Genomic DNA, 15,924 nt, shown 5'->3' on the forward strand with positions numbered 1-15,924 from the left:
TGGGATAAGGCATTTTCCCATTGTAAGTGGGATATTTTTTCTTCTACATTTCTCCATTCACATATGAGATTGTTATAGAACTCCAAAATATAACACCCAAACTTGCATTCAGTTTTTATAAAACAAAAAAACTGCTTAGAAGTTAAGCAAATTTTTTCCTTACACTCCATTACAAATGTCAAAGTCTGATTCAAAAATCTGTTTAAAATTAACATCGCCTTGATTTATATTACTTTGCATCAGTTCTTTCACTGCTCACACTGGACATCACTCCTTGTGTTTATTATAAGGGTGGCGACTTTAACAGGCATATTGTACTTTTTTATTTCAGTTAATATTTTGTGCCCCCTTATCCTTTGTGAGTCAGAATAAATGACAGATCATGATGATGTCAAATTTCTGTTCCCAACCATTCAAACAAGTATGGCTTTCCTAAAATGAGATTCTATAGACATTAAAGGGAATCTGTCACCAGGTTTTTGATACTTCTTATGAGAGCAGCATAATGTAGGCAAAGAGACCCTTATTCCAGCTTTGTATCACTTAGTTTACTGGGTGCAACAGTGATACAATCAGACTTTTTAGATGTTTCATGTAGCAGAGCTAAGAAAGCTAATCCCGCCCACACTACAGCTTTCTGTATACATTGTCTATTGACTGTGAGCTGCTAATCATTGCTGGGGGTGGAGTTGGACCAGAATGCATGGGAGCTGTGGTCTGGGCAGTGATAATCTCCTTCTGATAAAACACTTGTTGTATTAAAACAACAACGCACAGCCCAATGAGTGACACATCGCTGAAATCAATGTCTCAGCTCCTGCCTCATGCTGCCCTCAAATTAAATAACAAAATCCTGCTGACAGATTCTCTTTAATAGATAACTCTCATCAATCAGCGTATACTGGGAATATATATACTGTAAACATATCTCCTAAATCTTAAAAACTCCAATCCTCACGGCCCCCAATATGTTTTCAGGATTTCCTTAGTATTGCACCCTTGAGAGAATTCCTGGTGCCTTGATGATACCTCCATCATCTGTGCAATACTAAGGAAATCCTGAGAACATGACCTGTTGGGGGGCATGAAGACTGGAGTTTGGGAAACACTGTCCTAAATGTTTCTATAAATTGGATTTTGTGTCTAGAGGTCAATGCCAGGCAGCAGGTGAAAGTGGATTATTAACAGGTTGTCATCTGTAACTAATACTAGAAAAGGAGCCCTTTGCATTTATAGTAAGAAGTTACCATACGCTGCTATAGTAGAAAATGAATAAAAAGCAGCATAAAAGAAAGCACAGATGACAGCCAAGTATTCGGGCAGTAGAGGAATATACAGTATGTGTATTTGCCAAAAACATACATGTGGAGGGTATGATTTATGACGCTGAAAAGTAATTTTTGTAATTGAGGACAGGACCAGACGTTTTATTATACAGAATTTAAATGAAATATAATGAAATAATAATATTAATAATGGCATATTTGGCGACATTACACTTCATGTTTAATATCAAAGTACAAGAAGTGTGCAATATTACACACAGACATTGGAATTCTGCAGGGGCAAATGCTAATATGTCCATATGGACTTCCATCTGTGTTTTCTATCAAATGAATATTTTAGTACTGAATTTAATTTATCATTACAAAAAGAAATGTGTCAACAAACATTACATCACATGCGCTATACTTCTATACTCCTCAGGGCGCCTCGTATATATATGAATATATTACACAGGCGTGTTACACAGTGTATTACGCTGGCTTACCACATAGATCTTCAGCGGGCCGGAATATCTTAGCATCTATGAGTATTCGCTCAGAAATATTGATGGTCCATGATACCCGATATTTATGATGCCTTAATTTCTTAATCATGTTTCGTAAATGCAAATGTGTTTTCTTTTCTTGGCAGATGTAAGAGGACCTTAATAGCACCATGGTTGACTGGAGCATCAAAAGCTCTAGAGATTAGATAAAATGGGGTATACTAGCTTTGCTTGGTTTGCATTGCAGATGGTTATTGTTAGCTATGCTGCCCTCCCCACTCCAGTGTCCTCTTCCTCCATCTTCTTGGTGGTTTGTCCTCCGATTCTCTATGTTGCTCACTTATGCCACTGGCAGGATCTCATTTGATCCCAGTCACCTATTGAAGCTTCCATGCGTCATTTTTTCCATGTGCCAGTTTTCTCATTTATGGCTTTGTAGACCTAGTCTCAAGTCACCTTGTCCCTGGTTCTTTCCCGAGTCATTGCCCCTGTTGCTTGAGTATCAGCTGTCACTGTACTGTTCTTGAGACAGTTCCACCTGGTTCTTGTTCCATATTCCTGATTCCTTGTTCCCTGACCCTTAGGAGCCACTCCTGATACTTGTAGTGCTAGTCCTTGCCCTGTCTTCTAGCTACCCCAGATTACATTCCTTCTTTGACCTTCAGATAATACTCCAGATACCCGTAGTATTACTTTTGGTCCTTGACTTCAGATTGTTTCTAACTTTCTTCCTTACCTTGTTCTACTGAAATGACCTGGTTCTGAATGAATCCTGAAATGTAACATAGAGTAAATGAGTTCCCAGCTCCACCTCTTCTTCTATATATATTTAGATGTAGAATTTATATTTAGAGCAAGAAGGATATGATAAAATTAGTTTCACTAGATAAATGTATAGAAGTCTTTATTGTAAAGTTTATGGTGGAAGTTGAAGTTGAAACAGAGAAAGATCAATGCATTTTTTTCTAGTTTGGTGACTGCTTTGGATCTAAACAGGTCTTAAGACTCAATTAGAATATAGTTTTAATCTGCCAAATGAACAGAGTTCAGATAAACTTCCATGGAAGAAGCACTAAGCTTGGGAAATAGCATGTTTATCAGTATAACAAATCCTTAGCTACTAAATGATGTAACATCACTGATTATTTTCTTGAGGAAAAAGAAGCCTCATGCACTGAACATTGGTTGTAGTCCAACTAGTACAGTAAGTTCTGGATCCAATAAACTGAATATTATCCTTATGAAGGTTAGAAAAAATTCCTGAAAATCTTAAGATAGGAGAAGTACCCATCTCTCATTCAATAAACATGAATGTTACTTTCATTATTTCTAAATGTATTAATACCTTCCAAATTATAGGTTGTTCTATGAACGACAGCTGAAGAAGCCTTAAAGGGGATGTATCTCCAGGTTTTTTGCCACTTACTCTGAGATCAGCATAATGAAGAGACAAAGACCCTGATTCCAGTCAAGTGTCACTTACTGGGCTGCTTGCTGTATTTTTGATAAACTCGCTGTTTTATCAGCAGGAGATTATCACTAGAGGACTAGTAACCTGCTGCCAGATAGCCCTCCATGTTCATAAGTTTTGTTTAACTCCAACACCTCCACTGATTGACAGCTTTCTGCCTATGCATAGTATACACAGACAGCTGCCTATCAGTGGAGTAGGCTGAGTTATACTGATAGATCTACTGTAAATAAAACTGTGATTTTATGAAAACTTCAGCAAGTAGCTCAGTAAGTGATACATCGCTGGACTCAAGGTTTCTGTCCCTATAACATACTGTTCTCAGACGGGGTAGCTAAAACCTAGTGCCAGAAAGAATCCCTTTACGTGACACCTTTGCTCATTTGCTTCTTGGTGCCAGATCTGGCAGTGTTATAAAGGGACAGTGATGGGATAATATTTCATGCTTGTTGAATAATAATGAAATAACTGTAGATGGATTCCTATACTGTGTATGAGAAAATGAATATTTCATCTGTATATATAATTTACAGTGAGTATCAGGATAACTACACCAGCTCCATCTTCTAGGTCTTTAAACAAGGAAAGAATTGTATATGTCTGTTGGGACTGCAGACACCTGGTCTTTTCTCACAGATTTGTGGTTATTCTGTTTAACATTTTTGTAATATCTTTTACATCACATATTTATGTGACACCTTGGTATAAGTGGTAACTGACGGAAAGGAAATATCAATGTTTCATTTTTCTTTTATGAATAGCAAGTCAATGAATTGTTAACATTGTCAGCACTGAGCGGCTCTCTACTGGCATGTGGGGAGAACAGCTCTTATCATAATAGTATCTTTTAAGATAGATTTGGCTAAAAAAAACAGAGCGCCCGGTATGGTACCGGATAATAAAAACACCTAATAACACTCTTACTTGTGACACCCTATAATGCCTTTTTCCTTCTACATACATATTAATATTACTGGTGGAATGGTAAGTGCATACAGATAATATAATTAATTTAACTATTCAGGTGCCGATATTAATTAATCCTAGACGCTTGCCAGCTTGGCTCGACCGAGCATGCGTATATTCTCAAAGGGGTTGAGGAATATGGCACTATTCGACTCAGCTTATCTTTTTTTTTAAAAAAAGGATGGAATCCAAAATGCCCAATGTCATCTGGCATCAGCCATGGGGGAAGTTGACGTACCCCCACATTTTTAATGGTTGGCCAATGGCCAGTAATAATGTGGAGATCCTTATATCCAAACACCATATCCAAACACTTGTTGAGGATAATATAAAGCACTTTTTTCATACTCTAAAGAGGCTATTGGTTTTCTACCATCTAAATAAACATTTTGTTCTCAGGTGTTGCTGACAAAGAATTATATTGAGTGGCCCTTGCCATTGTTATAGAATTGGCACAAAATGATATTTCTAAGAAGTATGCATTTTACCCGGAAGCATCTTAAGTGTGGACAAAGAACATTTAATCCAATAGAGTTTGACTGGATTCTTTAAGGCAGAGACAGACTGCCGTATAACTCGTGCGATGATCGCATCGCATTGAACAGACTGGCCGGTGTGATGTATTTCTATGCAGCTGTCAAGCTCAGATCAGGAGAGGTGTTGGCCAGTACGAGGTTTACGATGCAATTCTCGCACGAGAAATACGGCAGTCTGTCTCTGCTCGTAGAGTAAAAGTAGTCTATCTTTAGAATACCGTAATGCAAGTGGAATAATATCAGATTTAAAGGACCTTTATGTAATAGAAGAAAATATCTAGTTCACCGTTTACTATATCTTTGTAGTTTGGAACATGGAGAACAGCCTTGGCTTTTCTGTATATTCCTGTAAATTCTTATTATATGCTCAATCACCTTCAGCTTCAGTATAACTTTGTAAAGAATAGACAACCAATATTCAAGATGTCAGTGAAAACAGAGATCAAAATAATTATAAAATAACGAGATTAGGGCCTCTGAACACTATTACAGTCTGTATGATGTCACCAAAAAACTTACAAACTACCAGCTTTTGTATTGATGGTTTGTCCAGGCAGATCCATTAATCAGGCAGCATCCTTTAGGATAGATATTGGATTGTGGCTTTATATTTGGCAGGTGTTTTCAATGCTTAAGATGCTCTTCTACAAATATTAGATGTAATTCTCTATAAATCAGAGCAGTTAAAACATAGTGTAAAGCCAATAGCATTTTTTTTCTGAAATGCAATTAAATTACTCACAAAAGAGTATAGTATAATCAATATTTTCCAATTTAGGAATATATAACTATATGCTCAGGGTCCTGCCCGACCCAGGGTTTCGCTCTTTCGGCTTCTTCACGGGGCAGGTGAGCATAGCACATTTTCTGCTTAAATGCACGTGCACTAAACAATCTTCATTTCTAAACCCATAAACATACTTTAAAATAACATGGCCTAATCTTGTTATTTTATTCTGTCTATTGCCGAGTGCTTTGTGGATTTTCTGCTCTAATGTAGAGCCAGCTCCACTAAAAATTTGAGAAAGACTTTTAGTGGGACTTTTATTTCATTTTTTAAGCTCTTCTCTATTGTACTCTGAATATTCTATCATCTAAGATCAAAATAATTGCCTGAATTAGATGAATAGATTGTTATATTATTATTATTATTATTTATTATTATAGCGCCATTTATTCCATGGCGCTTTACATGTGATAGGGATTTACATAGCAAAAACATTTACATAATCTTAACAAGACGATTCAGCGACTGGTACAGGAGGAGCGAGGACCCTGCCCGCGAGGGCTCACAGTCTACAGGGGATGGGTGAGGATACAGTAGGTGAGGGTAGAGGAGGTCATGCAGTAATGTGGTGGAGCAGTGGTTACTGCAGGTTGTAGGCTTGTCGGAAGAGGTAGGTCTTCAGGTTTCTTTTGAAGGCTTCCATGGTAGGCGAGAGTCTGACGTGTTGGGGTACAGAGTTCCAGAGTAGGGGCGATGCACGGGAGAAATCTTGTATGCGATTGTGGGAAGAGAAGATAAGAGGGGAGTAGAGAAGGAGATCTTGTGAGGATCGGAGGTTGCGTGCAGGTAAGTAACAGGAGACTAGGTCACAGATGTATGGAGGAGACAGGTTGTGGATGGCTTTGTATGCCGTGGTTAGGGTTTTGAACTGGATTCTTGGGCAATGGGGAGCCAGTGAAAGGATTGACACAGGGGGGAGGCCAGGGAATAGCGGGGGAACAGGTGGATTAGTTGAGCAGCAGAGTTTAGGATAGATTGGAGGGGCGCAAGAGTGTTGGAAGGGAGGCCACAGAGCAGGAGGTTGCAGTAGTCGAGGCGGGAGATGATGAGGGCATGCACTAGTGTTTTTGCAGAGTCTTTGCTGAGGAATGCACGGATCCGGAAGATATTTTTGAGTTGGAGTTGGCAGGAAGTGGAAAGGGCTTGGATATGTGGTTTGAAGGAGAGATCAGAGTCCAGGGTTACCCCAAGGCAGCGAGCTTGTGGGACTGGGGAGAGTGAACAGCCATTGACATTGATGGATAGGTCAGATGGGGGATATGAATGAGAGGGTGGAAAGATGATGAACTCTGTTTTATCCATGCTGAGTTTTAGAAATCTGGCAGAGAAGAAGGATGAGATGGCGGACAGACTTTGTGGGATTTTGGTTAGTAGGGAGGAGATATCGGGTCCAGAGAGATAGATCTGTGTGTCATCAGCATAGAGGTGATACTGAAAGCCGTGAGACTCTATGAGCTGTCCCAGGCCAAAGGTGTAGATGGAGAAGAGCAGAGGTCCTAGAACTGAACCTTGGGGAACACCGACAGATAGTGGGCGAGATGAGGAGGTGGTGCGTGAGTGGGAGATGCTGAATGTCCTGTCTGTTAAGTATGAGGAGATAAAAGATAGGGCCAAGTCTGTGATGCCAAGAGATGAGAGAATCTGTAGTAAGAGGGAATGGTCCACTGTGTCAAAGGCAGATGACAGGTCCAGAAGGAGGAGGATGGAGTAGTGTCGCTTGGATTTGGCAGTTAGTAGGTCGTTGGTGACTTTGGTCAGGGCAGTTTCAGTCGAGTGATGCGGTCGGAAGCCAGATTGCAGGCGGTCGAAGAGGGAACAGGAGGAGAGGTGGGAGGACAGTTCAAGGTGGACATGTTGTTCTAGTAGTTTTGAGGCAAAGAGGAGAAGTGATATGGGGCGGTAGCTAGTCAGAGAGGATGGGTCAAGGGAGGGCTTTTTGAGGATGGGTGTGATTGCGGCATGTTTGAAACATGAGGGGAAGACACCGGTTGTTAGTGACAGGTTGAAGAGGTGGGTTATGGTTGGGATGAAGACTGTGGTAAGGTTAGGGATGAGGTGGGATGGGATTGGGTCAAGTTCGCAGTTGGTGAGGTGTGATTTGGAGAGTAAAGAGGAAACTTGACCTTCTGTAATGGTGGAGAAGTGGGGTTTGGAGGAGAAAGGTTGAGTAGATATGAGGAGGGGTTGTGCGGGCTTTAGGCAAAAGCTTTGTCTGATGGTGTCAATCTTCTGCTTGAAGAATGAGGCAAAGTCTTCGGCTGAGATGAGAGAAGAGGGAGGAGGTGCTGGGGGACGAAGGAGAGAATTGAAAGTGTTAAATAGCTGTTTAGGGTTGTGAGACAGGGAGGATATGAGAGATGAGAAGTAGGTTTGTTTTGTTGTAGTGAGTGCGGACTTGAAGATAGTGAGGGATTGTTTGAATGCAATGAAGTTCTCGATGGAGTGAGACCTTTTATATAAGTTCCTGAATAGGCATGAGCTGTTGCACTTAATCCATCGCCTACTTACGTCTTTGGGAAAAGTAAAATAACATGAAAGGTTTTATTCACCCAGCTTACACCAGAATTCACTTGTGTTCCTGCATTGAGTCCTTCAATTAATGATAGACATAAGAAAATGAAGATTACAGATTTTCATCTCTTCTAACTCTTCATATGAAATTGTATTGTGTCATTTTCTTCTGTGGCATGTGGGGACTAAAGGCCTCCTTAGACACCAGCTTTCGGATGAGAATACTACCTCTAGACCACTACATACCTAGATGACATCACTTCCTGCAGTGCCAAAGAGATCCTCCTCTACCCCCCGATACCAACCATGATCGAGACCTTTTGTACCCCCATGTGTCAGTCTATGCCCAGGCATATAATGTACCCATTGCGACCATACGGTTAGGCACTCTAATCAATTAATCAATATATTAATTAGTATAATTAAGAAGTATATTGTCTTTCAGGTAGAAGTGGCTAAAACTTTCAGAATCATACCATACATCTATTCCCTATGTGATAAATAATATTTTATATTCCATAGACTTCACAATTGTACATTGCATGAGTGTATTTTATGACATGTGTTTGTATCAGATAATAGCCCTCATCACGTTGGGTAAGGCTTGATAAAATATTAATAATATATGATATCAATAATACTGGCGCTCATTGGGATTGCTTTTTTTAGGCATAGATGTATTTATCTCTGTCCTTTTGCATTAAGCTAAAGGTAATTTCATTGTATACTTTCAGTCTTAATAAAAAGTGACTGTACTAAATGATTGTATCATATTACACATTATAAGTCACACATTGAAAGCTTCCTCATTAACTAACAGTGAAAACTCCTTTTTTTTTTTTACAACAGATGTTTAGAATTGCAATTACAGCTAAGCCTATAACAAGGCCGTCTACCATTCTCCACCATTAAATTCCTGGCTAATTGTTCAAATGAATAAAGAAAATGTTATGATGCTATAATAACATTCTGCATTATGTATATTGTTTGTAGTCTTCTGTTTAGGAATGGATAATAATTAGTTGGCGCAAGGGAAATAATGGATATAGAAAGGCTGTTAACATCCACAAAAAAAGCAGATGAACTGCTCAATATAATCATTTACATGTTTTTACTGTAAGACTATGGTGTGACGGGTGAGTGTTGTAAAACTCCATACAAGAGACTTACCAGATTTACACCTAAGGAGCTGGTACACCCAAAGTGACTGGTGTCTTAGCTGGGCATTTATGTTTAATAGATGTTGGGTGAATGTTTCTTCATCTGACAGCTATACGGTCTGATTTCTATAGTCAGACACTTGATTGTTTTAGCTGAGCGTGCATGCATTTTCTATGGAAGAGTGGAGTAAGCCACTGCCAAGCCCTTCTGGCGGTGGCTTATCTTCCCTGAGAACAAAAGAATCCCATGTTGAAATTCAACATGGCCTATTTTTCTATCTTCCAACATGTTAAGTTATTAAAGAGTGGCAAAGTATAAAGAAAAAACACCAGCTCACCCTGTCTGTTCTGAATAGTGAGGAAGCACGAGGCCACGCCACTGCCCAGCATTTGTAAATGCAAGTTTGAGAGAAACAGGTCCAGCTTCCCAATCCAACATTAGATAAAATAGTGATTTTTATTGTTAATCCATTAAAAAGATATACATATTGCAAAAATGAAGGGGAAGGCATCCTACGCGTTTCGAATGCCAAGCGTTCTCAGTCCTGATACCAGGTTTCAAGGAGGTCTCCCCTTTATTTTTTATTTTTGCAATATGTATATCTTTTTAATGGATTAACAATACAATTTTATCTCTTATTGGTTTTTGAAGCTGGACCTTTTTCTCTCAAGCTTGCATTAAATATTTGCCACATCTCCATACACATCAGATCATCAGATGCGTTTCTCATAAGTGAATGCTAATAGAGAGAAAACCAGTGCTAGTCGCTAGTCTTCTGTATACTTTGGCTTCAGAAGTTAGTCTGTAGACTCCACATGACCACTGCATCCAATCAGTGACTTCAGCAGTATGTGGCAAGAGACCTCAGAGGTCAGTGATCAGTAGCAATGGGGTATACCGGCTGTGACATCTTCATCCAAAGTAAAGACCAGGACACAACATTGGAACCACATGGAGTAAAGGGGTCAGTATTCAGTATATTTCAATATTTTAGAGGTTTTGCTGTCTACATTCAGCTTTTTAATTATGCTGTACAACCCCTTTAATATAACACGTATAAATTAATTGGAAATAAATGTGTAGCACCCTGAGGATTCGGCTGCTACAGGGGTATTGCACCTCAACCCAGAGGTGTGATATTCCACTCCCGGGTAAGGATGGAGTGTGGAACTGAGCTCGGTAGGCTGCATGCACTACATACATCCCATTTCCGAGGAACAGGCCGACGGTACTCCCACTTAGAAATGTGCAGGTACGACCGAGTCTGTTCCTGGCTGGAGTGGGAGGGGGGTGGAACATCCCAAGTAGTGTAGGGGCAGATAGGGGGAGCAGCCTGGGTAAAGATAGGAGCTCATTGGGTGCTGGTCACCTGAGCTCACACATAGAGGGTGTATATAAGGTGGGCACCATCAGAGAACAGGGTCAGTCAGTCAGTCAGTCAGTCAGTCAGTCTTTGCAGAGAAGAGGAGCAGAGCAGACCCAGAGAGAGAGAGGAGAAAGCCAGAAAGACCCAGAGGGGGAAACAGAAGAGAGGACTCTGAGAACCCAAATTCAATCACTGGGTGAAGAGTCGGCATCAGGGTACCGGAACCCAAGCTGGTGGGGGCAAAAGCACACCCTAGCCAGAGACCGGAGGCCGTGGGCAGCGTCTGCCACGGCCACCCACCACATCCACCCCGAAGGCATACCACGTGGAGGGTCAGGGAACCCAAGGCCAAGGGTCTCCCAACAGAAGGCCCGAGGGAGCTGGACCTGGGTGGATCACTAGTGGGGACGGCCAGAGAAAGGACAGAAGGAGAGCTCAGGGTCACGCTCCGGACTCGCTTGGGGGTTGGCTGGATCCAGGACCTGGTGGACGCAGCACGGCTCGGGTGGTCACTTGAAGCTGGAGTGACCGGAACATCAGCAGTGAGTAAATACCCTAAACTGCACAACCCGACTCTGTCTTCATTTAACACCTATGCTGCACCACCACAACCCCCATCCTCTGCACCTGACCCCCTGAGGCTATACCCCACCCGTTGGGGGTTATACCATCAAAAGCTGCACCTACACCATCAGCCTCAGCGGACCCTGCTGCAGCGGCGGCCATAGTGACCGCAATACAACGGGTGGCGTAGTCGACATTAAGAACTTAATAACATCTGTAGGACTGCCACATACAACTGAGTTTGACACCCTGGGCACGGACCGGGTCACAGCCACTCGGAAGACTACAACTCCCATCTGATCCGGCTCCGGATATTCCCCCTAAAGAATATGGCCCAGGGGGCGCGTCAACTTTGGCGTAGTCGGCAGGATTACGTGCCCACAACAACCGGGTACTGCGTGCCTGAAGAAAAGAATGAGTTTACCTCAAAAAGAAGTTTCCTGCCGGTTCCGGAGGGTCCCCGCCATCGGACCCCATCACCAGTCGATTCCAGCCGGTTGTCCGCCATTAACCGCGTTTTCCCGCCATCTGCAGAGCTTCCCGCCACTGGGAAGCGATTCCCGCCATTTCCAAAGGTTTCCCGCCTTGGAAGAGCGGACGCCATTATGGGCGTGCCAGAGGGTGGTGAGAGGCCGCCTCCCATGGTGGGCCAGGACCGAAAATGGCGCCAAAAGTGGAAACCGCCCCCACCAACAGAGACTGTGATGCTACAGGTGTCTGTCAGCGTGAAAGAACTGCCCCTGGAGCTGACAATCACCAAGTGGCCCCGGGACCGCCCTCGAGGTGGGAGGAGACGAAAGGAGAGAGAAAAGATGGGTGCCGCCTGGAGCGGTCTAGAGCGAGCGCACCCGGAGGCAAGAAGCCTGGAGAAGAATATCGGAGGAGCTTACCCGGAGATGGCGAGAAAGCAGAGCAGCACCGGCCCGTTGGCCAGGAGCCTGCTAGAAACAGAAGAGGGAGAGCAGAGCAGCACCGGCCCGTTGGTCAGGAGCCTGCTGGAAACAACGACCCCACTAGGCCTAGTGGAGGTCCTAGCACAGCTCCCCCGAGACCGGGAGTGTGCACAGACCGCTCTGGAGGGCCTCGCAAGGAGGATGGCCCGGGTGCAGCGAGAGACGTTGGCGGAGTGGAGCCGTGAGATGGCCCAGCAGACCGAGACCTGTCAGCGGAGCACGCCACCCGAGACGAGGAGACAGACCGCCTCTGAGGATGGCGCGGGAGGATTGAAGGCCGGAGACGGAGCCGAGAAGGGAGCCGAACGAGTGGAGGCAGGTAAAGGGGACGTCTATACCCCAAACCGGGAAACCGCGTACCTGCCCCAGCTCCCCGTCGCAGAGCCTGAAGTCTATCCTGCCGTGCCCGTCGCTGCAACGTCACCGCCGCAGACTAGGCCTCAAACGGGAGCCGCGACCCCTGTGACGTCACACGCCTCGACCCCGAGCGTGACCAAGCAGGAAGTACCACCAGCCTGGTCACAAGGCCTAGTACCCCCGGGCGCCGCAATACCAACAGCGCCCCCTACCTCCGCGGAGCCCCCGGCCTGGTCGCAGGGCCAAGTAGCCCAGGGCGCCGCCGTCCTTACGGTGCCCTTTACCTTCCAGATACCCCAGGCCTGGCCGCAAGGCCCGGGCAACCCGGGCGCTAACACCACCGCGCCCATAAGACCAAGAGTGCCGCATCTGGGAGAGGACCTGTACGCCCAGCATACGTGCCCGGATGGGCAGCCATTTATATGGCCACCGGAGTTCCACCATCCCCGACTCCGGAGAGAGAGACCCCTGGATGAACCCCTGATCCCGGCTCCAAAGCCCGTGAAGAGGATCTCGCCCCCGCTAGCGGAAGCGCAGTTTGAGTGGGACCCCACCGGAGAAGATCTTATGGGGTTCACTCAAGAGACTCGGGCAGCTGCAGCGGAGCGTGCTGAGTGCTGCCGCCAACAGCTCGAGGACTTCGAGAGGGAGCGGAGAGAGAGGCGGGTCCGGGAACAGCAAGCTCAAGTAAGGAGCGCGGAGCAGAAGAGCCGGGCCAGGAGAGACCCCCGTGCAGCGCATAGTCCCCGCACCACCGGGACTGTGATAAAGTTTAACCTGCAGCATGGGTGGGGCTTCATCCGAGACCACCACACCCTAGGCGACGTCTTCGTAACCAGGAGAGACGTTGAGTCCCACCTACCGGAGGGACACAGAGGTCGTGACCTTTACATCGGGGACGAGGTCACCTTCACCCGGCACAAGTGTGCCAAAGGTCCCTACGCCCTCCATGTGCATCGCCTGACGGAGGAAGAGCTGCGGTGTGAGGAGGAAGAGCAAGAGGACCCGGACGGGTCTGAAGCCAAAGGTAACCATAAAGCAAGAGCAGGAGGACGCCGTCGCTAAGTACAGCGAAGCAGAAGCTGTATATAGTTGCCCGTCGGGGCACCGTGAACTGAAACTGGAACTGAAACTGAAACTGAAACTGTTGCTGCTAATATAGTCCCCGTTGGGACCAGCAAGTGTGAACTGTTACCCGTTTAACCCCTAAATCCCACTGACCGAGGACTGAGAACGGTCATTCCGCCCTAATACCTGGCCGAGGACTGAGAGCGGCCATAATCCCTGTATATAGTTGCGCGTCCTAAAGCGCCCCCTACCGGTTTTATAGGAAAACCAGTTTTCCAGAGAGACTGTCGCACTTTACCCGGTCACACGTTGCACAGTGACCGGAGGAGGAGCCAGAGGCGACGAGAATGTTTTATCTGAAAAGTTTTATGCAAATATATATAATGTTTTATATGTTTTATATGTTTATGCAAAAATTTGTATGTTTTTGGTGTTATGTCTTACAGCCCGAGGACGTGCTGTGATTTACCAGGGGGGAATGTAGCACCCTGAGGATTCGGCTGCTACAGGGGTATTGCACCTCAACCCAGAGGTGTGATACTCCACTCCCGGGTAAGGATGGAGTGTGGAACTGAGCTCGGTAGGCTGCATGCACTACATACATCCCATTTCCGAGGAACAGGCCGACGGTACTCCCACTTAGAAATGTGCAGGTACGACCGAGTCTGTTCCTGGCTGGAGTGGGAGGGGGGTGGAACATCCCAAGTAGTGTAGGGGCAGATAGGGGGAGCAGCCTGGGTAAAGATAGGAGCTCATTGGGTGCTGGTCACCTGAGCTCACACATAGAGGGTGTATATAAGGTGGGCACCATCAGAGAACAGGGTCAGTCAGTCAGTCAGTCAGTCAGTCTTTGCAGAGAAGAGGAGCAGAGCAGACCCAGAGAGAGAGAGGAGAAAGCCAGAAAGACCCAGAGGGGGAAACAGAAGAGAGGACTCTGAGAACCCAAATTCAATCACTGGGTGAAGAGTCGGCATCAGGGTACCGGAACCCAAGCTGGTGGGGGCAAAAGCACACCCTAGCCAGAGACCGGAGGCCGTGGGCAGCGTCTGCCACGGCCACCCACCACATCCACCCCGAAGGCATACCACGTGGAGGGTCAGGGAACCCAAGGCCAAGGGTCTCCCAACAGAAGGCCCGAGGGAGCTGGACCTGGGTGGATCACTAGTGGGGACGGCCAGAGAAAGGACAGAAGGAGAGCTCAGGGTCACGCTCCGGACTCGCTTGGGGGTTGGCTGGATCCAGGACCTGGTGGACGCAGCACAGCTCGGGTGGTCACTTGAAGCTGGAGTGACCGGAACATCAGCAGTGAGTAAATACCCTAAACTGCACAACCCGACTCTGTCTTCATTTAACACCTATGCTGCACCACCACAACCCCCATCCTCTGCACCTGACCCCCTGAGGCTATACCCCACCCGTTGGGGGTTATACCATCAAAAGCTGCACCTACACCATCAGCCTCAGCGGACCCTGCTGCAGCGGCGGCCATAGTGACCGCAATACAACGGGTGGCGTAGTCGACATTAAGAACTTAATAACATCTGTAGGACTGCCACATACAACTGAGTTTGACACCCTGGGCACGGACCGGGTCACAGCCACTCGGAAGACTACAACTCCCATCTGATCCGGCTCCGGATATTCCCCCTAAAGAATATGGCCCAGGGGGCGCGTCAAATGTACGGTATATTATTAAATCCAGCAAGAACCACCAGAGTTACAAAACATGTAAAATTAGGCTCTTTGTTAAATTCATAAATATTCATTGAATTTCTAAAAAGTATTTGATTTCCAATATGTTAAAAAAAAATCCATATAATATTAGGTGGAGGTATGAAATATTGTTTCAATATGATTTTATTTACTTATGCCTTATGTCCTTTCTGCTTTCTATAATATATTACAAAAATATATATATTTTTAATCATAAAAAAAATAAATATATTTTTACTCTTTTAGGGCCCTAATGCTCTGGTAACATACACTATCATTAGTGGTGCCGATGACAGTTTCCGTATTGATCCAGAATCTGGAGATTTGATTGCTACCAAACGCTTGGACAGAGAACGCCGCTCTAAGTATTCCCTATTAGTTAGGGCAGATGACGGTCTTCAGTCTTCAGATATGAGAATAAATATCACAATCAGTGATGTCAATGATCACATCCCGAAATTCTCCAGAGCTGTATACTCATTTGATGTAACAGAAGACACCATGGCTGGTAAGCTAAGTATCTTGTCCCTTGGCTTTTTGTCTAAGAGAGCATTTACAGCATTGTATATATAGGTTCATTCTTAGGTTAAGAGAGCAGAAACCTCAAGTAAAACCTTACAAGGACTAAATGCACAGCCATATAAATTCACCCACGCTCTTCTAAAGTTGAACCCTTCTTGCCAATTTTTTTTCCGGAGAT

General features: G+C 44.9%; 1 protein-coding gene across 1 annotated transcript in view; it reads left to right on the forward strand.

Annotated features, from left to right (window-relative positions):
- FAT4 (FAT atypical cadherin 4) overlaps positions 1-15,924 on the forward strand; it is a 253,046-nt gene that overhangs the window by 160,191 nt on the left and 76,931 nt on the right. Inside the window, exon 3 of the mRNA XM_073641488.1 lies at positions 15,471-15,732. Within this exon, the coding sequence (XP_073497589.1) occupies positions 15,471-15,732 (262 nt within the window). The remainder of the gene's footprint in view (positions 1-15,470; positions 15,733-15,924) is intronic.

This window comes from Phyllobates terribilis, unplaced genomic scaffold (assembly GCF_046119375.1).
Source record: "Phyllobates terribilis strain yellow unplaced genomic scaffold, ASM4611937v1 Scaffold_1__5_contigs__length_1240528914, whole genome shotgun sequence".
NCBI lineage: Eukaryota > Metazoa > Chordata > Amphibia > Anura > Dendrobatidae > Phyllobates > Phyllobates terribilis.